Source organism: Ursus americanus, chromosome 3, assembly GCF_024610735.1.
Source record: "Ursus americanus isolate L20-20 chromosome 3, mUrsAme1.1.p, whole genome shotgun sequence".
Classification (NCBI taxonomy): Eukaryota; Metazoa; Chordata; class Mammalia; order Carnivora; family Ursidae; genus Ursus; species Ursus americanus.
The window spans coordinates 8745518-8770704 of record NC_142129.1 but is presented as its reverse complement, the minus strand read 5'-3'; the positions used below and the strand labels follow the sequence as shown (position 1 = coordinate 8770704).

The following is a 25187-nucleotide window of genomic DNA, read 5'->3' as shown; positions in this document are numbered from 1 at the left end:
AAGGTACAAAGAAGATGCTCTCAGTGTTAACATTTATAACCTAAAGCTCATCGCAGGCTTGATGCAGGGTGTGGCCCATTCTGAAAAGGTAGATGGAGCTAGAATGAAGATCACCCCGGAGGGTGAAACGGAATCATCCCTGACGACTATTCCAGTTTTCAAACACACAATTGTACATGTTATAGACTAAGTTTTACCCTTGTGTAGATTGTTGGACATTTAAATGTTATACAAAATAGTTTTAATCCTGAGGAAATATTTCAGTTTGAGCCCCATATTACTAGGTCTTACATTGCACATTTTGAGTTTTGGAGGCTGGAGTGTGACCAAAGAGTGCCCATCAGGTAACAAACCTTGCAACCACAAATTCAGGGTTGTGCCATGTGTGTGAGAGTAAACCAGAGCCTCCTGCTTCAAAGCTGCTATGTACTTTTTATCAAAAGCATGTCTTTTTTTGCTTATTGTCAATTCTATGTGTATAAAAATTGTTACAAAATAATTTTTTAAAGGTAGAACTTATATTTTTATATAGAAGCAAATTCAAAGCCTCAGGTCAAGAAGACAACTTAGTCACATAATATGGTGCTTATGTTGTGTTTATTGTGTGATTATAAAAGGGTAGTTTTCTTCTTAAAATTTTTATTTCAGTGTTTAAGAGATCATATAAACAAATATAAAAGAGGATGTCACGTGGAATACAGCATTATAAAAACTCAAGTTATCTAATACAGACAGAGCTAGAATGTATGTATGAAATTAGAACAGCTGATGTTTAAAATGGAACAAACATATTTCTCACTTATTTGACTTATATCTTCTAAATTATGATGGTCTATTGCTTTAAATCTTCCTTGAATTAGAATTTTATACTGACATTTTCCCTGTTATTAGATTGTGATCATTTTGAGTGTAGTGTCTATGGCTCTAGACATCTTATGTCCCCCATATTATCTTGTTCTATACTTATTATGAAGTGGATGTTTTACAAATGTTTCCCGAATAAATGATAGCCATGCCTGAAGAAAATCCATTTGTTCTCTGCTGAAAAAACATAAACAATGTGAACTTTTCAATGTAAATAAGGTTCATGGGAAATCACTCTTTTGATTTGACAGAATCCTCTGTAAATGAGAAATATGGAATGGACACATTTCTGATCAACTCGTAAACTCTGTAAATGTGTTCATGCCAATAAAAAGAAGAAAACCCTGGCTACTTGCACAATGTATTCAGTTCTTCCTTTTATCTAAGATGGTGAAAAAAGTTCAGATTTCTATTGGTGGCATGGGTAATGTAGATAAGATTTTTAAAAAGCAAGAAACATGGTTGGAGGCTAAAAAACTGTTTGTAATTTAAATGCAAAATATTAGAACTCATAATTTAAATATTTACTGGATACTACAGTGGGTACCATATAGTGTTTCATTCTTCTAATATATGTGTATTTTCACCTTTGAAGGACCTATAGAAATTTTGGCCTATTCTGTTTAAAACCAGACTTGTTTTCAAATAAAGGAAGTATAGTAGCTTTGTTCAAATTGTTTACAGTAGAAAATATAAAATCCTGCCATTGGATAAAAAAATTTAAATTTACTTAGCACACAGAGAACGTGGTTGTTTCCAAAGCACGTTTTTCTTTAATTTTTTAATCCCTGTTCTTTTTTTCCAGGCATTTCCTGGGAACATCAACTCTGATAGTGTGGTTCGGCATGATTTACAGCATCCCGTTATTGCCCGCTATGTACGCATAGTGCCTCTGGACTGGAACGGAGAAGGCCGCATTGGGCTCAGAATTGAAGTCTATGGCTGTTCTTACTGTGAGTATCTGTTGAAATTTGTGGTGGATTTTGTCATCTTCACTTAATTAGTAATTTGTTTATTTTTGATTATTTAACATTACTTGCTTTCTCTGACAATAAACTGTCTTGTTTTTATATATAAATAATGTGTGAGTTTATTTGTATATTTTTACATCTTTGCACAAAAACACATATAAAAATACCTAAAGCAGAAGATTTGGGAAGTGATTTTTGTTCAGTAGACTAAAACGACAAAGCTTATTAATTAAGTTGCCCGAAGTCTTATGCAGTATTTAAAAATTAGAAACTTACTGTATTATCCATCATTTTGACTCTTTATGATGGATTTTGGATACAGTCTTGAGAATTTCCTTTCAATTCTCATCCATTTCACCTTTTACTATTTTAAAGCTAACCACTAAGTTTTAATGTCAATAATATTTTATATGCCTGTAAGTTTTATTTGCTCCTTTTAAAAATTGACTTGGTCACCTAAAATGATTCTTTTCTTTTAATCATGTTTTAAACTTTTTTTTATTTCTTAAATGCATTATATATATGTCTAATAATTGTAATATTATGGATTTTTGGGGATTGAAGCTCTGCTGTCTTGCTTCTGCTCATTTTTACCAGTAGTGCTTGTTTACTCCTCCTCCTCTTCTGTCTTTCTTCTTTGTAGCCTCCTTATCTGCCTGTCCTTCTCTTCTCTGTCTCCTTGACTATGACCTTAGTTTCTTTAAAACTTCATCTGTGGAATTTCTTTCAGGCCAAGGTTGATGATTTATCTTTGCTTATTTGCTTCTATGAAGGCAGTGCCAACACAGAATTACTTTAAAGATTGTTTGAGCTATTTTGAGGCTACTAGGTAGTAGAGAATCATACTGCAAATACATGATTTGCAAATACTGGCTTTAGAATATGAATTCTCTGATAAAATATTTCCCTCCTCCTAGGAGTCTACTATTGGACTCTCCCCTACCCTTCCTATAGATACGTCAAAATAAAAGTTCTCTATAACCAGAAGATGGCAAATGACCTATTGGCAAGGTTTTTAAAATTAACCAAACATTTGGTAGTTTATAATAAAAATATGTATAAAGCTTTCACCTATGTACGAGTCAGTTACAGAGATTGGTGAAAATAGTAGCTGTCATGATGACCAAATCCTATTTATTTATTCATGGGCAACATTGTTAGTGCAAACTGAACTGGTTACTGAAAGGGGTCATGGAGATCATTTAAAAATTCTATACGTGTTTGTTTTATTTGGTCATCACTTTATTATAGCAAATATAATGAGTAGAGAGGCATAGAAATTTAGTTCTTCAGCAGAATGTAGATCTTCAGGACGAAGATTTAACTTGTTAGGAGAAGCCTAAAATGAGGCCTGACATAAATCTGGGTTTTCTCTGTGTGATCTGTATATTAAGGATACAGAACTGCGTTCACATGTATTCTAACTGTCAGCGCATTGGGAAGGCCAAGACAAAATGTGGTATTTTTCTCTGCATGATGGATTTTCTAGGGAGCATGTTCAGCTTTCAGTAAATGAAAAATGTGTAATACTCTTCATGGAAACCATGAGGTGTGTAATTTACTAATAATTACTTTTGAATACTTTTTATGTGTCATGAAATATGCTGAATGTTAGTAATACCACAGTGAATAAGGAAGACATTCTATGAGAGACAAGGTGGGACAATTAATATAGTAGTATTTATTAGGATAAAAATAGTGAAAGTTAAAATTCACCCAGAGGCACATCGCCTGAGGAAAACCGGTGAGTCTGGCACATTGCTAGAGCTCACTACCACTGTTCTATTTTCCTACTCCTTAATTCCAACAAAATGAACAATGATGTGATCATCACGAAGTCAATAAAAGAATCATATTGACACCCCAGAAGCACCCATCAGGCCCCCTCCCAGTTACTGCTGCTTTTTAAAAGTAAAAATTCACCTGATTTTTATCTTCATAATTTTACATTTTTTTAGTTTCATAAAAATGGAATCCTAAAATATACATTATTTCCCATCTGACTTATTTTCTTCAAAATAATAATTGTAAGAATTATCCACACTGTTATTTAAGGTATTTGATTATTTTCATTGGCACTGTTACTCTGTTGTGTGAATATTCTACAATCATCAGTTCATTTTATGTTAATGAATATTTGAATTGTTTCCATTTTCGACTGTTTAATAGAATTGCTATAAATGTTCCTCGTGGATGTCAGCTTAGGAAAGGGTACTACTAGGTTAGGATATATGCATGTTTAATTTTTGTCAATAATGACAAAATTTTTTCCGAAGTGGTTGTATCAACTTAGAGTCCCACAACCAGTGTACTGGAGTTCCTGTTGCTTCACAAATTTGGGTACTTAGTATTGATTTGAAAGTTTTAGCCATGTGGTGGGTGTTCATTATATCTCATTTTAGTTTTAGTGAGCACTTTCCTGATTTTTAAGGAGGTCATGCTTGTCATTCATATGTATAGCCTCTTTCTTTGAAGTGTTAAAGAATCTTGCCTGTTTTTCTATTGGGTTGTCTTTTATTTATCTTTTTTCTAATTGTTTTGAGTAGTTTTTATAGCCAACTCCCTCTCTTTCTCTTTTCAGACGTGTTATTTTTGAGATGGCTTTCTTTAAAAATAATGATTTTTAAACCAACACTATCAGTGGAGTTACTTTAGAACTCAGAGTAAGGTCAAATGCCGCATGCCCAAAGGCAAATAGTGTAGGGTGACACAGGCGTGGCTTAAAATAGGACAGCGTGTTCTACAGTTGTTGCAAGTGGATCTGTGAAGTTGTGAGCTCATGCTATCATGGCCTTCTCCATCTAGCCCGGGCTTTGACAGTCACAAGATGGGAAGGAAAAAAATACCTGAAGCTAAGTAGGAAGCTAGGCTTTTCTAGGGCATAAGCCACTCTAGGGGGGAAAGTCGTACACTTTAAGAAACTGTATTAACATTATAACAGTAGGTGCCAGTGGAGTAAATGATGAATTGGCAACATAAAATAAAATGTAAAATAGAAATTGAAAAATACCATTGTAGTAGGATATCAGGTGCTAATCCCTGGAACTGTAAATGTTACTTAATAAGGCAGAGTGTTTGATTAAGTTAATGATCATGACATAGGGAGATTATCCTGCATTGTCCAGGGGGCTTCTAATTACAGTGGGTTCTATCCTTTTGAGAGGTGGGCAGAGGGAGAATTCACAGACAGGAAAATGGAGGCACTGTGACCATGGAGCAGAGATCAAGTGATACGTTTATAAGTCAAGGGATGTCAGCAGCCACCAAAACCTGGAAGAGGAGAGGAGTAGATTCTCCCTGGAGCCTCTGGAGGAATTGAGGTCCTGCTGACATGTTGATTTGAACCTAGTGAAACTGATATGGGACTTTTGGCCTCCAAAACTGTGAGAGAACAGAGCTGTTGTTTTAAGCTACCCACTTGGGGGTAATTTGTGTAACAGGGACTGGAAATGATACAAGTATCAATATCATTTTAGGGGGAAAAAAAGATACAAAAATAGCTCTAGAGGAGTGTTCTTCAGTAGAACTTTAAACAAAGATGTAAATGTCCTTGACCTGCTGTAGTCCCTTAGTCACATTTGGCTTTTGAGCACTTAAAACGTAGCTGAGACAACTCAGGAACTAAACTTTAAATTGTATTTAGTTTAATTCACTTGAATTTTGAATTTAAATAGTGTGACTACTGGCTACCATACTGGTTGGTGTAGATTAGAAGAACCAAAACATCTGCTTATTATTTTTCTTCCATGTTCTTTTATAGTTTAAAGAACCTACAACATTTATTTTTTAAATGGAATTCTCTGATTGTTCCGTTAGTTTGGAGAACAATGATTTAATCATCCTGGACGCAGTCTTTATTGTCAAAGAGTTGATGACTAGTCCTTTCTTTAACCAGATCCCCAACTCGGCCATTTTCCTAACAGTGTCCAGATCAGATTATTTTTATTTATCTATTTGTGAAGAATGCAAATTGTATTTATGTCTTTTCCAAGAAAAATACACATTTATAATAAAAAAATATGTGCTAAACATATTTGTGATGGACAACTTTCCTAAAGGTACTATTGTTTAAATTTACCCATCCTGGAATTCAGGCTAGAGAGGGTCCTTAGAAGATGGCCTTCTAATTTCTTTTTCTTTCTTTCTTTTCTTTTTTTTTTTTTTTAATTTAGTGAACTATTGCATCAAAGACTTTGATTTTTCAATGAGAAAAAGAATCATGGATCTTTGAGGGGGAAAAGTCAGGTATACTCTTTTATTTTGCCCTCGTAATAGTTAGCAGTACTGTGTATGCTAGGGTCCCAGCAAGGAGAAACTAGCCTTCAGTTACTCCCGTGGGAGAGAGAAATGAATTCTCTCATCTTTCTAGAAACCCCTTAGAGGATATATCTGAGGTCTTTCTTAAAGTTCCAGGATAGGGAATGGGTTTGTACTTCTTTTATTTCAAAGTTTGCCAGAAGAACTGGAGAGGGCGAAATCTCAGTGTGAGCACTCTTCTGTTGGAGTGTGTGCCTTCTGCAATTCCCCTTGTGTTTGTCATTTGTCCTCTGTGCAGTTCTTCCGTGATCACTTTGTCATCTGAAAAATTTGGTACTTCTCAAGTTTGCAAATAAAAAGTTCACTGTATTCCAAGTGGAGAAGGTTAGTTCCAGGTCACTACTTTGAAGCCTTTAGGACTTCCACTGTTTGTTTCCTGACTTGTCTTGAGGATAATATGAGTTCTAATTTCAGTGAATCCAAAGTCATTTTAAATTATTCTGCTCCCTCTACATTTGGTTTTCCCTCAAGTTTAGTTGAAACAAGTGGATGCTGTTATTTTTAAAACTTAGCAACTCAGTAAATCTTCTCCCAAAACACCGATGCTAATCTTCTTACTATGTACCAGAGGGACTACATGAAGCAGAAGGGAGAAGTCGGTCTAATAATTTCTAAAAATCATTTATCGCTGTAGTACTCAAACATTGATTTTACTCAAGCCCAGCACAGTGTCCTGATTGAAGTGAGCATTTTTGGGGACAAATACTATATTAGCTTTTAACCAGAGTCTTCATGAGTGAGGTCTGTGCCTTAGGAAACCAAGATACACATAACTAAACTAATTTTTGTATATGCCTTCAATTTGGATGAGTAATTAACAAAGCCTGGATATATCGCCCAGTGCAGATCGTGGTGGAAAGTAAGCACCAGACTAGGGCAGGAAAAAGTATTGGGAAAAGCCAAATACAAAAAAAAGGACAGTGTTTTATCCTTTTCATGCTGTGCAAATGCGATTGTCCTCCTACAGGGACCGCAAACTGACGCTCACACTCCCATGCTGCCTATGCAAGAGGTGCTGCGGTGTATATGTATGTTAGTTTCCCAGGGCTGTCGTGGCAAAGAACCACAGACTGTGTAGTGTTAGACAACAGGATTTGTTCTGGAGGGCAGGAGTCTGAAATCAAGGTGTCAGCAAAGTTGATTCCTTCTGCAGGCTCAGAGGGAGAAACTGTTTCATGTGTCTCCCTGAGTTCTGGTGGTTGCTGGCAGTCCTTCGTGCTCTTTGACCTGTTTGCGCATCATTCCAGTGTCTGCCTCCCCTTTTACACGGCCTTCTTCCCTGTGTTTGTTGGGGTCTGTGTCCTCACGTGACCTTCCCTGTGTGTGTCGGGGTCTGTGTCTTCACATAGCCTTCTTCTCTCGTGTCTTAGTGTCTGTATCTTCACATGGCTCTCTTAGAAAGACACCACTCATTGGATTTAAGATCCACCCTAATCCAGTATGACTTAACCCTTTTTTTTTTTCTTTCAAGATATTATTTAAATTGTAGTTAGTTAACACATAGTGTAGTATTAGTTTCAGTGGTAGAATTTAGTGGTTCATCAGTTGTACATAACACCCACTGCTCATAACATTAACTTCCCTCCTTAATGCCTGTCACCCAGTTACCCCATCCCCCCACCCACCTCCGTCCAGCAACCCTCAGTTGGTTCTCTATTGTTAAGAATCTCTTATGGTTTGCCTCCCTCTCTGTTTTTATCTTATCTTACTTTTCCTTCCTTTCTCCTATGTTCATCTGTTTTGTTTCTTAAGTTCCACATATGTGTGAAATCATATGGTATTGTCTTTCTCTGACTGACTTCTTTTGCTTAGCATAATATACTGTAGTTCCATTCATATCGTTCCAAATGGCAAGATTTTATTCTTTTTGATGGCTGAGTAATATTCTAGTGCACATATATACCACATCTTCTTTATCCATTCATTAGTCGATGGACATTTGGGCTCTTTCCATATTGTGGACATTGCAGCTATAAACATTGGGGTGCACATACCCCTTTGAATGACTAATTTTGTATCCTTCAGATAAATACCTAGTAGGGTCATAGGGTAGTTCTATTTTTAACTTTTTGAGGAGCCTCCGTACTATTTCCCAAAGTGGTTGCACCAGATTACATTCCCACCAACAGTGTAAGAGGGTTCCCCTTTCTCTGCATCCTCGCCAGCATCTATTGTTTACTGAGTTGTTAATTTTAGCCATACTTACCAGTGTGAGGTAGTATCTCATTGTGGTTTTGATTTGTGTTTCCCTGATGATGAGTGATGTTGAGCATTTTTTTCATGTGTCTGTTAGCCATTTGTATGTTTTCTTTAGAGACATGTCTATTCATGTCTTCTGCCCATTTCTTAACTGGATTTTTTATTTTTTGAGTGTTGAGTTTGATAAGTTCTTTATAGATTTTAGATACTAACCCTTTATCAGATATGTGATTTGCAAATATCTTCTCCCATTCTGTCCATTGCCTTTTAGTTTTGTTGTTTCCTTCACTGTGCAGAAGCTTTTTATCTTGATGAAGTCCCAGTAGTTCATTTTTGCTTTTATTTCCCTTGCCTCTGGAGATGTGTCTAGTAAGAAGTTGCTGCAGCTGAGATCAAAGAGGTTGCTGCCTGTGTTCTCCTCTAGGATTTTGATGGATTCCTGTCTCACATTTAGGTCTTTCATCCATCTTGAATTTATTTTTGTATATGGTGTAAGAAAGCAGTCCAGTTTCAGTCTTCTGCATGTGGCTGTCCAGTTTTCCCAGCACCATTTATTGAAGAGACTTTTTTTCCATTGGATATTCTTTCCTGCTTTGTTATAGATAAGTTGACCATAGAGTTGTGGGTCCATTTCTGGGTTCTCTATTTTGTTCCATTGATCTGTGTGTCTGTTTTTGTGCCAGTACCAGACTGTCTTGATGATTACAGCTGTGTAATACAGCTTAAAGTCCAGAATTGTGATGCCTGTAGCTCTGGTTGACCTAATCTTTTTTTTTTTTTTTTTTTTTTAAGATTTTATTTATTTATTCGACAGAGATAGAGACAGCTAGCGAGAGAGGGAACACAAGCAGGGAGAGTGGGAGAGGAAGAAGCAGGCTCATAGTGGAAGAGCCTGATGTGGGGCTCGATCCCATAACACCGGGATCACGCCCTGAGCCGAAGGCAGACGCTTAACCGCTGTGCCATTCAGGCGCCCCTGGTTGACCTAATCTTAAAGTAACTAATTACATCTGAAAAGACTGCATTCCCAAGTAAGGCCATCATTGGAGTTTCTAGGTGGATATGAATTTTGGAGAACATATATATTCATTAAAATTAGTAAGAATTTCTGTTTAGATTAGCTGGGCAGAGAACTAAGAAGCAGTTTTGGAAGTCCACCCATGTTTTCCTATTTAAATTAAATATTTAATTTTGCATAAAATAAAAGGGTTCTAGTTACTTGTATTTTGTGTTCTTCGCACACACACATACACACACACAAAGTAAAAGATTTATTATGTTGCCTGGGGATCAGTATATTGTGATACAGACTCACCAATCCCATTAGCATTTATTGAATTCTATTTGTAAAGCATTTTGCTAATTTTAAATCTAAAGTGCAGCATATCATACCTGTGGTTAAAATACTTTAATGGTGTTCCATTGCCTAAAGTCTAAGGTGTTAGCTTGAAACATAGTGCCCTTTCTGTTACCTCTGCATTCTTACATCCTCTCATTGCCATGTTGCAGTCTGTGCTCTAATAATAGAAACTATTTCTATTTCCCAGTACATGCTGTGCTTCTTGAACATGCTTTTGTCCAGGATATCCTCTCCAAGCACAGTGTCCTCTCCATTCTTAGTCTCTTCTCTTCCAGGATTCAGTTGAGGTGCAATTTTCAACAAGAAGACTTCTCTGAATTTCCAGAATGAACCACATTTCTTTTTACCCCCATTACACTGTGTGAATATTTCCAGTGAAATATGTATCAAAGTATTCCAAAATATAGCAGAGTGTGAGATACTGGGGGAGAGGGCAGACACAGTCACCATATTCATTATTGGCATCCTGTCAATTATCAGACCGAATGCAAGTGATGTTTGCTGAACTGAACTAAAATCAGATGTAAATGATGCAGACCTAACTTACTCCCTCAGTGGAAATTGACTACTCTTTGATGCTGGATAGATTCTTTCATTAGTTGAACAGGGTATGATTCTGTTGCATCATATTGAATGGTCCTGTAGGTGCCTACACAGTTTTGAAAGACTTGCTGTACTGACTGTATTAATAGATGACCCAAAAGAGTCATACAAAGCAAAGAATTTAGTATTTCTTTTTCTAATTTCAGTGTTTTGAGGCCTTATGTTATTTCTGTTTAAACCATAATTTCACAAGGCTGCTTTATGAATTATAAACATGTAAATTGCTTATCATCAGAGGAAAAATATCATACTCTAATTAGTTAATTTGAACTTTATATCAAGATTAATGTGAAAATAAAAGTAATTCGGTATAAAAATAGATTTAATAGCTATCAAAGCCAAGTTACACGTGGTAAATAGATCATTAAAATTGTTACAGTAGCATGTTATATATGAAGGACATGCTCTGTTCTTATGCCTGCAAGTAGATAAAAAATAAATTTGATATGTTATAACCAGGAATATTCTTGCCATTAAGAGAAATGGAACTTAGCTTCAAGCGCATATATTCTCCAGGTCTTTGAAAAGAAGTTTGTATTTCAAACTTGAATTGGAATACTTTGTAATAGAAAGATTATCTGTATATATCTAATTGTAGCTCACCTTGATGGTAATAATGCAGCAAAAGAAGTTTATTATAGCAGGTGAAAAATACTTTTGAGATGGTGAAAAATAAACTGAATCATTTGTGTTATGGTTTTGACTTACCTGGCAATGTAAATTCAAAGTATAGGTATTACAAGATAATAAGTTATTGTCATTTTATACAATGAAAAGTCAGATACTTGGTGAGTCTCATTTCTGGATTGACATTTGAGGGTGACATTTGCATTGAAAGGAAATTTATAGTATGAAAAACAAAGAATTACATTCTCATTTTTCATGTCTATGAAGATGCATGCTATCAGCATTTAAGTATTTTTTCCAGTGTAATTTCTTTTACTTGGAAGGTAGTTACTATTGAGTCTATTCAGTGAGATAACATGGGAAGTATAAGTAAGTTTCTCCTTAGATACGTGAGAGTCACAAATGACAGCTAGTTCATATTTTGGACAAATGCTTACTTAGACATTGATTTAGAGTTAGATTTACATTGTATTGCTTACTATAAAAATCTAATTTACCCTTAAGAATTTTCTAAATTCACATATAAAATCAACAACGTTGATTTAAAATAAACCAAAATTATTGGTAGAGAATAATATATACTCATACCTGTTTGCAGTTTTGAATTAGGACTAACAGTATACTTCTGTTGTGGAATAAGAGAGGGTATATTTTTTATTGTAAATACTAGTTCAGAATTCTTTTCATAAAGTAATTTTCCAAAAAATACACATTTTAAAACAAAACATACGCATATTATGATAACTGGTTGAAAATTAGAATAAAATAACGAAAACCATGCTTTAGCATGGTTTACAAATAAGGTATTTTGATTAATACAAAGAGTTCTGTGCATACTCTACAAGAACTTTAAAAAGTTCCCAGGAGACCTCCCAACCCAATCCCTTATTTTACTAATGAGGGAACCAAAATCCACGGGGTTATGTGACTTGCATAAGTGAGTTAATTACAGACCTAGAAATCCTTCATAACGATATGAAGCATTGCTCCTACTCTGTCATTTGATACTTCTCTCCTTTGGCTAATTCTTCTTTTCTTCTCCACCCACAGGGACTTTTTATAATCACAGTGATGGCCTACAGAAAGTATTATTTTGTAGATTCTAATGGCTATTAAAAATTGGCCTACAGTTCTCATTTATAAAAACATAGAGAAGATATTCAGCAAGAAAAGTATCTCAACAGTATTGTACAGCCCACATGTCCAACAGGAAAATTTAAAGGACTGGTCATCATAATACACTCATTTAAGGACAGCTTGCAATCGACACAACTCAAGCTTTCTTGCATTTTGGTATAGAAAAGTTTATCAACCTCAGTCAGTACATTTCCTCAGGGAACCTCAGCTCCTGAGATATTTTCACTACCTTTTACATATATGTGTTAATCCTTATATATGTTAGGAGGTTGCAAAGAATATGAAAGTCAAAATTACAGTTATGCAGTCCATCAACATTCACTTAATAATCCCTGGTTAATGTGAGGAAAGAAGTAAAATTCAAAACACTGCAAATATATACTTAGAGATTCTTTTATTAGCTTTTATTCTTGAGGTGTTAGTCTTAATTATTACCTATTTAAATTAGCTTAGCTAGGGAGAAAAGAGCAAATATTTAAGATGGCAGTTATCGCCCTCATGAATTAAGAGTAACAGTATAATAAAATAATCATTTAGTATGCTCACTTAAACCTTCCAGCAATGCAAGTTATTTGGATATATCACTTTAAAAATTAAAAATCACTCATTTTAAAACATTTTATTTCTTTATTTCTATTAGACTATTATCAGATTTTACATACCTAGACTTGAAAAAATTATCACAATTTTTCATTGTCCTATTCGCATTGGAATATATATGTAATATTTTCTTATGCTTCAAACAATGTTATATTAGTCTTTTCAGTCTTTTGTGCTTGTTTTGGTGGACAAGGAGGAGTTGAACCTGATCTCTGTTCCATTTCTCTTCCAGTTAATGGGAGAATGATCCGAGGGAAGAAGGCAGGTAACTTGGGCCAGTCTCTTTGTAAACATTCTGATACTGATAACAGCTCCCCCTCCACTCCCAAATAATTAACTTTTCTAGGAGGAAAGTCCTTATCTATGAAATGTTTTGAGCATTCCTGTTATGAACCTGTTTTATGTTGCTTATGGTAAACACACTTAGGTTCTCTGGATTTATGAACATGACTCCCTGGAAAATAACTCCTAAGCTAGGTGATCATTGAAGTGTTGGAGATATTTCACGACCTAAATGCTCGGTGTTAAGCAGAAACTGTGCCTGATCCCTGAAATAAGGGAAGATTTTTGGCTGAGGTACCTTAACCCTGGGAGCAGAGCTGTAGGGGGAACTTGCAGTTAGGCCATTTGAGACCCTCTGGGCTTTTCTCGGATGTCAGGGTACACATAATACTGAACCATAATTTTAGGCCTCATACTAGAGCCTCGTGATTGCTTGTTTCTTGAAATTATTGGTAAAATAATTTACCAATAATTAGCTCTAGCAAGACCTTTATTTGTATAAATCTGATTTACCCATCTGATCCTAGTATCACTACATGGATTCTATTAAGTACTAGCCTTAGATCAGCAGCATGTTATGCCTCATGCGACACTTTTTCTTCCCTGTTATCAACCTGCTGTTTAGCAGATAGTTAGTGGTTTGTACAATTTTAAACATGCTGTATCAGCCATATTTGTGTATCATACAAAATGAATTTAGAGAATGGGCCAGTGGCTTCTTATACTTACTTTAAAATGCAAATGTTATGATTGGGGGTGGGGAGAATCCTCTTTCCTATGTCATTGTGCTTATATAGAAAAGATAATTCCCTTCCTCAAATCATTTTACAAGGTTTTTCTGTGTTGCAAAGGACAAGATAAAAATATGACCAAGGTCACTCACTCTTAAGTGTTTGACTCTGAGCACAGTTGGTTTAACAGCCCTTCTGAATAAACTCTACTCCAAATTTAGATAAGTTGTGTCCGTCTGTTATAGAAATGCTTTTGTTGACCAGAAATACATTATATTTACCAGTGCCAAAGTCAGCAATCGAAAAGCAAGTTTAGTAATAGTATAGCAAACCCCAGTGAGAAGCACAGAAGCATATCCAAAGGGTAGGATGGAACGGGGGTTTTGATTCATTCTTCAGACAAGCTGTTTTCAACAATGTTTAAGGTAAAACATCACACAAATGCATTTAGAACTGTTGTGCAAAGGAGGTTCTCTGAATTCAAGAGCATAGAATAACTAGAAAGTGCATTGTGATTTCTCCTTTGTCAACCAACAATGTAGACTCATTCTGGGCTGTCCAACAGCTGCTCAGCATGGTGACAGAATCTCCCACATCTCTCCCAAGACTTTCTATAACTCTGTTTTTATAATCTGTGTCTCCTGTTTTATAATTTGTGCCACTCATTCTCTTTTTATTCTCTGTTCTTGCTCTTATTCTTTCTAAAATAAAAGAATGTTTTAAAACAAATCATGTTTTATACTTCTGCTATGGTGAATATCAGTATAGATCAAGGTCTCTCATCCTTGACATGTGTTTTTGGCCAGATAGATAATTCATTGCTGGGCATGGGGGCAAGAGGATGTTCAGTGTAGAGTCTTCAGCAGCATCACTGGCCTCTACCTATTAGATGCTAGTCATCATCCTTCCTTGTCCAGATGTGACAACCAAAATTGACACCAGATATTAAGAAATGTCCCCTGTGGGGGGGCAACATTGCCCCTGAGTGAGAACTGCTTGTATAGATTGTACTTGTCACTGGTAATTAGATTGTTATTCACAATGCTCAGCATTGTGAAATAAAGAAAACACATTGTAAGAATCGGTTTAGTTTTCATTTAATCTGTATTTTAGTGCTTGCTGTGTGCATGGTGAGATTTCCTAAGACTCATTTTGATAAGGGTGATAATCATGGTATTACAGTGTGCTTATAGTTATAGAGCTCCTGTGTATATACTGTACGTAGAAACACTCCTATATCACCTTATCAGCATAAATATTGCAAGAAAAATGACCCCCCGAATTCTTGTATCTTTTGTCTGTGTCATTTGTGGAGAATCGTGCAAAATTTTTTACACATTTTAAAGATATAAGCTGTTTTTAGTTGCCAATTCATTGATACTTTGCCATAGTTAATATCTTTTCAACTAGGGTCATCTTGGATCTGTATTCGTCTTTGGATAATTTTACATTTTCTTTAATGTGATTTTAAGTTTGGGATCAAGGTAGGATTGACTAGATCCTCCTCACAGTTTAGGCTGAGTACTATTTATATGGTTGTTCCTTTGCCTTTTGCATTTGCCAATAGACAGTTAAAAACAAAAGAAATGTTATAGACTGTGCTTTGCTGATAGAATACAAATTCATATTGTTTAACATACTCCATTTAGATTGAGAAACATTGACCTTTAGAGTATAATGTGAAGGCTGATTTTTTCTAAGAGGGGAGATAAATATGCAAAAAAGCTTTGCTTTACTTATTCTCAGCTGCTTTTCAAAGACCTCTATGCCTACTATTAAGGAGAGGAGGAAGGCCTGGTTTTGCATTTTTTGCAACGCTTCTGTTGACCATGTAACACCACGTGACACCACAGGACCCAGTGAATGTGTTCAGGAATCCCACTCAGATCTTTCTAATCCATATGAAATGCTGTGCGTTTTCCCCCTCCCTTCCTTATAGGCCTGTGGTAGAAAATGGAATGATAGGATCCAAGTGAATGAAAGCTCTTTGGATTTTGAGAATAAAATCATTGTATCATCTTGATCATGTTTATTCAGAGATATACGAATTAGAGTATAATATGTACACAATGTAAAACTATGCTCTATATAGAGGTTTAAACAATTACTTTAGTGGGTGATGTCATTAAATTGGTTTGGCTGATTTTTTATTGCTTTTAATTGAAATGACCAAGTCAGAGCTATTTGGATAACTTGAAGCAGTTTCCTTCTGGTTCAGATGATTCACTCACTTTGTAGTAATCTTGACCTCAAAATTGATTTGTGTGTGTGTGTGTGTGTGTGTGTGTGTGTGTGTGTAGGATATTTGATCCCTGTTTTGAGGGGAGAGGAAAGAATAGGAATGCTTTTTTTTTTTTTTTTTAAATCAAGGACTATTTTTTTCTTAAATAGACAGTTGTATTTCTTTTTAAGTAAGCTCCGTGTCCATTGTGGGGTTTGAACTCATGACCCTGAGATTGAGTCTCTTGCTCTACTGACTGAGCCAGCCAGGCATGCTGAGAATGCTTTTGACTGTGATATCTTCCATAATGTACTGGGATCTCATTTCAAAATTAAGTACGTTAGTATTTCCATGGTACTTTTTAATTAAGGAAAAAGAAGGTGATTTGGTTAACTAAGCTACCATTTGTTTAGATGAATTTTCATTAATCTGAATTGTAAATATATCTAATTGGAAATACTGTATCTAGAAGGTGAGAAATAGCTACCATTTATCGTGTTTGGCTTATGTGTGTAATGTTAGTATAAAAATAGGTGGTAGTGTCCCATTTTGCAAAGGAGAATACCAATGTTTGAAGAAGTAAAATAACTCACCTACATTTCACGTCGTCAGCCTAGCTTACCCCTCCCCCCCCCCCCCACCAAAGCATGTTAGCTTGTACAGGCAGCATAAAACTAGAGCATAAAACTAGAGCATTACAGGTCTACACTGAGGATAGTAGTAAGAATTATTGTTATCATTATTTACGTAGAGTATCCTGCATTTACTGACCAGTCATGATGTGTCAGCTATTGTGCTAAGTGCCTTCTTTAATCCTCTTAAACTACTACAATGAGGAATTACTATCTTCCCCATTTTATCAATGAGAAAATTGAGGGCTAATTTAAGTTTTTGTTTCCTTGTTTAGCTAGTAAGTGCAAAAACCAGGATAATGATGTGTTTTTTTTGTTTATTTATTGATTGCCTATTCCCAAATGCTTCCATTAGAATAATGGGAAGAGAAAAATGTGGATTTCTCTTTGCCTGACTTTTTGTAGAAGTAGTTCTTTGAAAGCTGTGACAAGATGAAATGGTTGAGTAAACTGTCTGTGCAGCCGATATGAAAATGTAGAGTTTTTAGTGACAACAAAATATGGTCATGATATGGAATTAGGTAGAGAAAAACAGAACATAAAATTGTGTATACAAAGCAATATTTCTTTCATTTACCAGTTGGTAAAAAAATTAAAATTTAAAAATTAAAAAAAGTACGAAGAACGCATGAGTATTAACCCTATTATTTCTAAGAGGTGGTATTATGGATAACTTTCATTTTCTCTTACATAGTTTTCTGTATTACTAACGTGCTATAACTGTATTACTATCAGAAATTACTGTAATCAGATATAGTGTTCAAATGTATGCAAGATTTGAATATCAATTTATAAATTCAGATGCGTATGAAAGTTCTAATCCCTTTATTAACAATTTGTATTTTGAGCTCCCGTCTTGGCTTTAGGGGAATTTAATCTTAGCATATCTTGGCGTCATTCCATTTTAGGGTCTTATTCAATGTCATTGAATGTGTACACATTTATTTGTCCCTGAAACTTACTGTCTCCCTGGCCACACCCCCTCCTTCCCCAAGCTCAGCGACTCTCTCCTGCTTCTATGGTACTTCTGGGCATTTGAACCAATTGGGAACCTGTTGGATGGTCCACCAATAAATCATTACCTCAAAAGAGAAAACAGTGATTGTATTGGAAAAAAATTTAAAGCTAGCTGAATTAACTAATTTACTTAGTGTTCAAATTTCTAATAGCAAAACTGTTAATTGTGGTATGTAGAGAATTAATATCATAAAAAGTACACAAAATCTATATTTTAAATGGTACATAAGAAGAATCATTATAATATTTCTGTACTATTATGATTTATATTTTAAAATTTATCTCTTTTTGAATATTATATGGAATGCATCAATTAGTAATAATATGAAGAATAAATACAATATAAAAAGCATTGTTATTAGATCAGAAAGGGTAAAAAGTATATCTTAAGCAAAGTGATACCTTTTTTCTACTTTAAACTATAAGCCATCAGTTTTCAAATAAAATAATTTGTGTTTGCATTAGTCTCTAATATTGCATAGAGACGGGTGATTTTTGCATCTTTGACATATTCAGCATTCATTTGCAAAAATTTAATTCACAGTGTTACTTTTGAGTTTTGAACACAATATGCATGTATAGGGATTATTTGCATTAACTGTATTTTGAAGGACATTCTCCTTTATGGTAAGCAGTATGATGCAATGAACGGAGATAGCTCTTTTAGTGAAATCTAAAGTAAATGCCAAGTTTATTTAATGGGTAATTTGAGATGGTTGCTTAAGTTTCCCAAATCCCCACTTCTGCCCCCCTCAAAATGGGAGTAATAATGTGCACTCCATAGATTTGGCATGGGGATTAAATGAGATAATAAATCTAAAGTGCTTAACACAATGGCTGGCTTAAGGTAAGCAGTCATAAATATATTAGCCATTATTATTATCGTTTCTGTTGTTCACATTTCCTAGTACTCTTGGATAGCACACAGGATTATTTAGTAACTGTTCATTTATTTCTTAGGTTCTCCGCTCTGAGATGAATTTTATTATCCAACATCTGTTCTTAACTTCATAAGGAAACATGCCTTAAACATTAGTTAAGCATCGAAAATGAGTCTTAATATTCATACAGAGTAATAATCATTTTCTAGAAGGAGTTGCCTTCACATCAAAATGTAGTTTCCAGTGCTTAGGAAAGAGATTCTCTGAAATGATTGACATTAAAGAAAAACAGAAAACAGGGGTCATGGAGCCCAAAAATGTTTAGAGGTGGCAGGCCTGTTGGGTATGACCTAGACCTAGATCTTAAGTTTGCAGGTGAGGAACGAAGAGCTCCCCTAAAGAGAGAAATGCTTTTTCTGAGACCACCCTGTAAGGAACAGGTAGCAGAACCATACTGGATCTGGTTTTAGTATTGAGTTCTGTTCTTTTCTATTGTATTATATCAAAGTTAACATGTATGTATTCGTATGTATTCATTTCTTTTAGAATTCAGTCAGTAGGTAGGTGTTGGGCCTGAACATTCTGCTTTGTGTATAGTAGATACTATTGAAATTGAAATAGCTTTGAAAGAATGAGTCCCTATTTTATTCATGAAATGTATAGAGGGTTTGGAAGAAATAATTAATTGCTCAGCAGTTTACACTAGAAGATAATTATGCAACCACAGGTATGGGACACAGTAGGAATTTTATTGACACTTAGTTAAGGGTGAGGAGTCAGTGACATGCTCAATTTTCCTGGAAAGCAAAAAGGATTGTTACAAACTTAGTGGACCTATGAAGTCTGTTGAGCCCAGTGAGGTCCAGAATAATTCTTTTTAAAAAATTTATTAATTTCAGAGAGAGAAAGAGCTGGGTGGGGGAGGGCATGGGAGGGAGAGTGATAGTGGAAACAGACTTCCCACTGAGTGCAGATCCTGACTGGCTTGATCTCCTGACCCTGAGATCATGACCTGAACTGAAACCAATAGGTATACACTCAACTGACTGAGCCACCCAGGTGCCCCGAGAATATTCATGCTTAAGCTACCTTTAAGTAATGAATTAAGTCATGTGGAAATAAGGAATGGAAGGCAACATATCTGATAATTAATATTTAGTTGACCATAAATAATTTAAAAACATAAATAATTAAAAAAAGATTTAGTTGACCATAAATAATTAAAAACAGACATATTTGGAAAGAATACCCTAAATTCAGTAAATTATTGCCATTAAAATCATGAGAAATATCCTTACCACAATTTTGATTCCTCAGCATATTTGCATGATTATTTTAACTTCGTAGGAGAGGAAGGGGTGTGTAAGTTGAAAATTATAGTAACTGTTGATGTAGAAAGATACGAAGAAAAAGAAGTGAGAGATGGAAAGAAAAAGAGATGGGGACATTAAAATTAATATAAAACCCATGTCTGTTATTAACACTGCTCTCAATCTTAAGCAGATGTCCTTCAATGGTTTTAAGTATAACACTTATGCCTTTTTGAAAGGACATGTTAAAGTAGCAGTACAGTAGTGTCCCCTTTATCCACACTGTCAGCTACCCTCAACCGCACTTGGAAGCATATGGCTCTCCAGATGTATCTTCAGGTCAGTAGTAACATCACTGCATCTCAGTGCTGTGTCATTCACCGCATTTCACCTCATCTCATAGCATCACCAGAAGAAGAATAGGAGTACAGCACATTAAATATTTTGAGAGAGACAGATGCAGAGAGATCATATTCACATAGCTTTTATTTCAGTTTATAACAGTATGTTATTATAATTTTCCTATTTTATTATTAGTTCTTAATCTGTTATTGTGCCTAATTTATAAATTAGACTTATCATAGGTATGTATATATAGGAAACTAAAACATAGTTTATAAATAGGATTCAGTACTCCTTTCAAGCATCCATTGGGGATATTGGAACATATGCCCCATGAATAAGGGGGGACTGCTGGACTAATATTCTCTATATTAAAATGCTGACTTACTATCAGCATGCCATTTAATGCATCAGTTTACTTTTTAATTTTGGAGGATTGTAGTAATGATGTATTGAGTGACCATTAAACAAGGATTATTAAAAATGCCATCCAAATTGATAGAATTCTCATGACAAATAGTTCATAAAATTATTCTACCCATTATGAAAAAAAATATATGCAGACACAGACACACACATACACACGTTCACAGTATACTCCTATGCACTATGTATTCTGCCATAAAAACCTCTCCACCTTATAACAAGAGGCTATTTGTTGTTAAAAGGGTAGCATCTCAAGTGCTAAATGATGTGGAAGAATCCTCTGACTGACCTCACTGTTCTGTATGGATTTGACATTTTCCCTGTGCTCAGAGTGGCATTCTTCGCAGAAGGTGAATGCTGCTTGGATTCTCTTGAATGCGCACCTGCCACTTTTCTCTCCTCCTCTTCCCTCACCCTTCTGCAGCCAACAGTGCTTATAGTATATTTTCCCATAAATAGTTACAAAATATTCTGTTTATCAGAGAAGAACCTATTAAATATTAAAATATCTCAGAAAAAAGAAGAAAGGTCTATAGTGAATGGAAAATTATTCTCCCCATTTTCAACATATCTTTCTCTAACAAATCCTTTCTTAGACATTGTTAAAATCTTCATATTTGACTGACTTATTTTAATCTAGAAAAAAAATTTTTGTGAGTACAACCCTTTAAATCCCACATCAATTTTGTAAAATTTCCAGAACTCAAATTTTTTATAAATGGAGCCTGTGAAGTTGTTAATTTGCCCAAATGAAAAATAAAATACTGGACCCTTGAATGTCTCAGTAATTAAGTAAATCCAGCCTGTATGAAGTTTTCTTCTGATTTCTGCTTCCTGTGGAAAAAACTTGTAGATGAGATGGGATTCAAAGGCACAAAAGGAGAGGAAATTTGCTCTTTCAGAGTCTTGTCCAAATCCAGCTGTTCTCTTACTCGCTATGAGACCTTGGACAAGTCATGGATCCTTTCCAAAATCACCTTCCTATTTATTAAGTGACTATGAGAGTATCTACTCTTTAATATTGTAAGTATTAACTGAAAAGTTTAATAAAAAATGCCTTGCACATAGTAATTGTTAAATAAATGACAGCTGTTTGAATCTTCACTTAGAGGACATTTTGTGTTCCAAGTCAGGAAATAGATTGGTTAAGGATGGGATCAAATTGACCAAAGACAAATGAGATCTCCATATGAGCTGGTTAGTTCCAACTATCAAAAGAGATTGAGGAAGTGCAAATCTAATATACAATTTAAGGTGATCTTTAACAACTCTTACATAAATACCAGGTAAGTGAAATCTAGAGTGGCTTTGCACACTAGCTGGTTAGTGGCAGATGTTGAATTGAACCTACTAGTCTGTCACTTGGATCACATCACTTTTCTGTTAATTTTGTTCCTTATCATATACTATCATGAGAAGTTAATTATTGCCTTATTACTATATTCTCCTGAGTATGTTATCACTTTCTTGAAGACATGAACTGTTTCTTATTGGCACTCATTTTTAAGTTTACTTTTTTAAAGATGAAAATGATTACATTTCACTTGGGTTTTAGTGGATATTAGAGTCAGGAGGCTTCAAGAAAATGGAGAAAGTGATCATAATTCTGACTCTGATTTTTTGTATGTACTTTCCAAACTCTAAAGCAAAATTAAGGTGAGAAAGGCAGTTTTGCAGGCAAGTACATTATAAGTTAATTCAAGAGGTCTAAGAGCAAGAATCTGACATCTGCAGCTGGAGCTTGATGTACAAATACTCCAAAGCAACAAAGGTCACGTTGACCTATTATTTGAGTAGAGGAGAGAAAAAAAATCTCAATGATCCATGACAATTCTTAAAATGAAATCGAAGATGTCTGTAGACTGTTAACTTTTAGCAGATTACTGCCAGGTCTGAGATATTCCATTCAGTTCTGTTACCAAGATAGCCTAGGAATTAGAGGACTTAAAATCCAACCCCTGGTTGCCAAAGCTGGATTTAGAACAATCCAACTAATAGCAGAATGCTGCCTCTTGGTGCTCACAGTAGGGGAAGTCACGTTATACATGGACTTCCCTTATTTCAGATCCAAAAAGCATATCATGTGGAAGTTGGTTTTGCCTTGTAGATTTATGTGGCAAAAAAAATTTCTAAGCGGTTGGATTTATATTCATTTTATTTAATCATTATGTGTGATTCTGGGTTTCCTAAAGTTTTTGCTGTGGTCAGTCCCAATTAAAGACTAGTAAGTGGATGTATTCTCATAGACTCTAACTAGTTTTTCTTATATACTGAATATGAGCAGAGTGTGTAACCTCATAATAGAGAATAGTCAAGAAGAAAAATATTGGCATAAATAATTAAATAGGTTCACTATCTCTAACAGCAGCCATGGTGAGTACTTATTTCCTTTTATGTTTAGAAAATTACATGTTAGATCAAATCTGCTACAGGCCAAGAACTATATATTACTATAAAGGAAGATATTTTATCGCAGTTTTTTTTCATAACTTTGCTGTAATATTTATAATGTAACAGTGACAATCAAAAAACCAGTCCATCCTACATAATTCATGTGTCCACATAAAAGATAATCTAAACTCTCTTTGGAATACAAGTCTTAGATACAGAACTTGAGGAAAATTCCTTTAAACTTTAGCTTCCTCATCCTTATAGATGAAAAAAATTCTTCATTGGTAAAAAGAGAATAATTGAAAAGAGCATTATTTTATTTTATTATCTTTAATTAACAGCCTAAAGTAATATTTATTGTCTCAGTTTTATTGAGGTGTAATTGACAAAAAATTGTATGTATTTAAGGTATACAATGATTTGATATATGTATACATGGTGAAATGATCACCACAATCAAGCTAATTAATATACAATTTAGGTAAGTTATGAAGTCTACTCAGGTCAGTGCCAAGCTCATCCAGTGCCCTTAGGAGACATGAGGCTCTTCTCCCTTTCTGTTTTTATTTTTCCATGCTGTAAAACAAATGACCACAAACTTAATGGCTTAAAGAAAGGTACATTTATTATGTCACTGTTTCCAGAGATCGGGTGTCTGGGGACAGTGTAACTGAGTCCTCTGCTTGGGCTCCCACAACACTGCAATCAAAGTGTTAGCCTAGACTATGGTCTTATCTGAGACTGGGGGTTCTCTTCCAAGCTCAAGTGCTGCTGGCAGAAATTATTTCATTGTAGCTGTAGAACTCTTGGTGGCTTCTTCTTTAGGGACAACAGGAAAGAGAGAATCTCTTTTGCTCAGCTCTCTAATCTCTAGACCTTTTTTTAATTTAAAAAGCTTTAATTGAAATGTAGTTGACATACTAATTTCAGGTGTACACTGTAGTGATTTGACAATTATATGTGATGAAATTCTCATCACAAGTGTACCATCTGCCATCCTACGAAGTTATTACAATATTATTGACTATATTCTCTGTGCTGTACTTTTTATCCCTGTGGTTATTTATTTTATAACTGGAAGTTCGTACCTCTTCATCTCCTTCTCTAGGCCCTCTTTTAAAGATCCCACCTGCTTAGATCAGGCCCAGTCAGAATGGTCACCTTTTGGGTAACAGAAAATCAACTAAGTAAGAGACCTGTGATGGTCAGTTTTTAGTGTCTGCTTGGCTGGGCTTGAATCCTCAGTGTTCAGTCAAACATTTATCTAGATATTGCTGTGAAAATTTTTATGGATGTGATTAATCTCTGTAATAAACTGACTTTAAGAAGATGATCTGTAATAATCTGGGTGGTCCTGATCTAATCAGTTGGAGTGTCTCAGACTAGAACTGAGGTTTCCTTAAAGAAGAAATTCTGCCTGTGGACAGGCCTTCAGGACTTCTGCCCCAGAGTTTTCTGCCTGCTATCCTTCCTGATGGCCTGTCCTACGGATGTCAGACTTGCATAGCTAGACCCATACCACATAAGCCAGTTCCTCAAAATAAATCTCTTATATGTACATGTTTTCCTGGTTCTCTTTCTCTAGCAGGTCTCTGACTGATACAGACCCTTACTTACACCTGCAGAATCCCCTCACTCTGCCATATAGCATGACCTAACCAGAAGATTGCGTCTATCACTGTCACGAACACTGCACACATTCCTACAGTGATGTGCACCAGACACAAGGAATCTTGGGGTTTCTCAGAATTCTGATGTCCACGACTATTTAGTTTATTCTCCAAGTATTTAGTTTAGTGGAGCTTACTGGAGAGTAAAAAAGCAGTTGTAGGGAAGGAAGAGATTATGAAAATAATGAATTAAAATTTGATGCAGCATAGGAGTTGATCAAAAGATACAAAAATTGCATCCACACGGATAATTACAGATCCAGTATCCCAAAACGCTCTAGTTGAAAATCTGAAAGTTGTTTGCTTACTCTCATTGTCTGCTCTCTGTAGCATATAGAGCAAGGTTATCCAATAGAACTTTCTCTGGTGGAGGAAACATTCTGTATCTGCATTGTCCCAATACAGGAGTCACTAGCCATGGATAGCTATTGAACAAGTAAAATGTAGCTGGTGTGACTGAGAAACTGATTTTTAAATTTAATTCTAACTAAGTTAAATTTAAGTTTAACCACATATTGGTTGTGGTTACAGTATTAGAACAGCTCTAGAGGAATAATCTGCTGTCACAGTTGGAACTCTGTAGGAACCTACATAGCCTTGGCTTTG

General features: G+C 35.2%; 1 protein-coding gene across 2 annotated transcripts in view; it reads left to right on the top strand.

Moving 5' to 3' along the window:
• CNTNAP2 (contactin associated protein 2) overlaps positions 1–25187 on the top strand; it is a 1871860-nt gene that overhangs the window by 784365 nt on the left and 1062308 nt on the right. For both annotated transcript variants that reach the window (XM_045792416.2, XM_087860735.1), the window contains one exon: positions 1670–1817. In XM_045792416.2, the coding sequence (XP_045648372.2) occupies positions 1670–1817 (148 nt within the window). The remainder of the gene's footprint in view (positions 1–1669; positions 1818–25187) is intronic.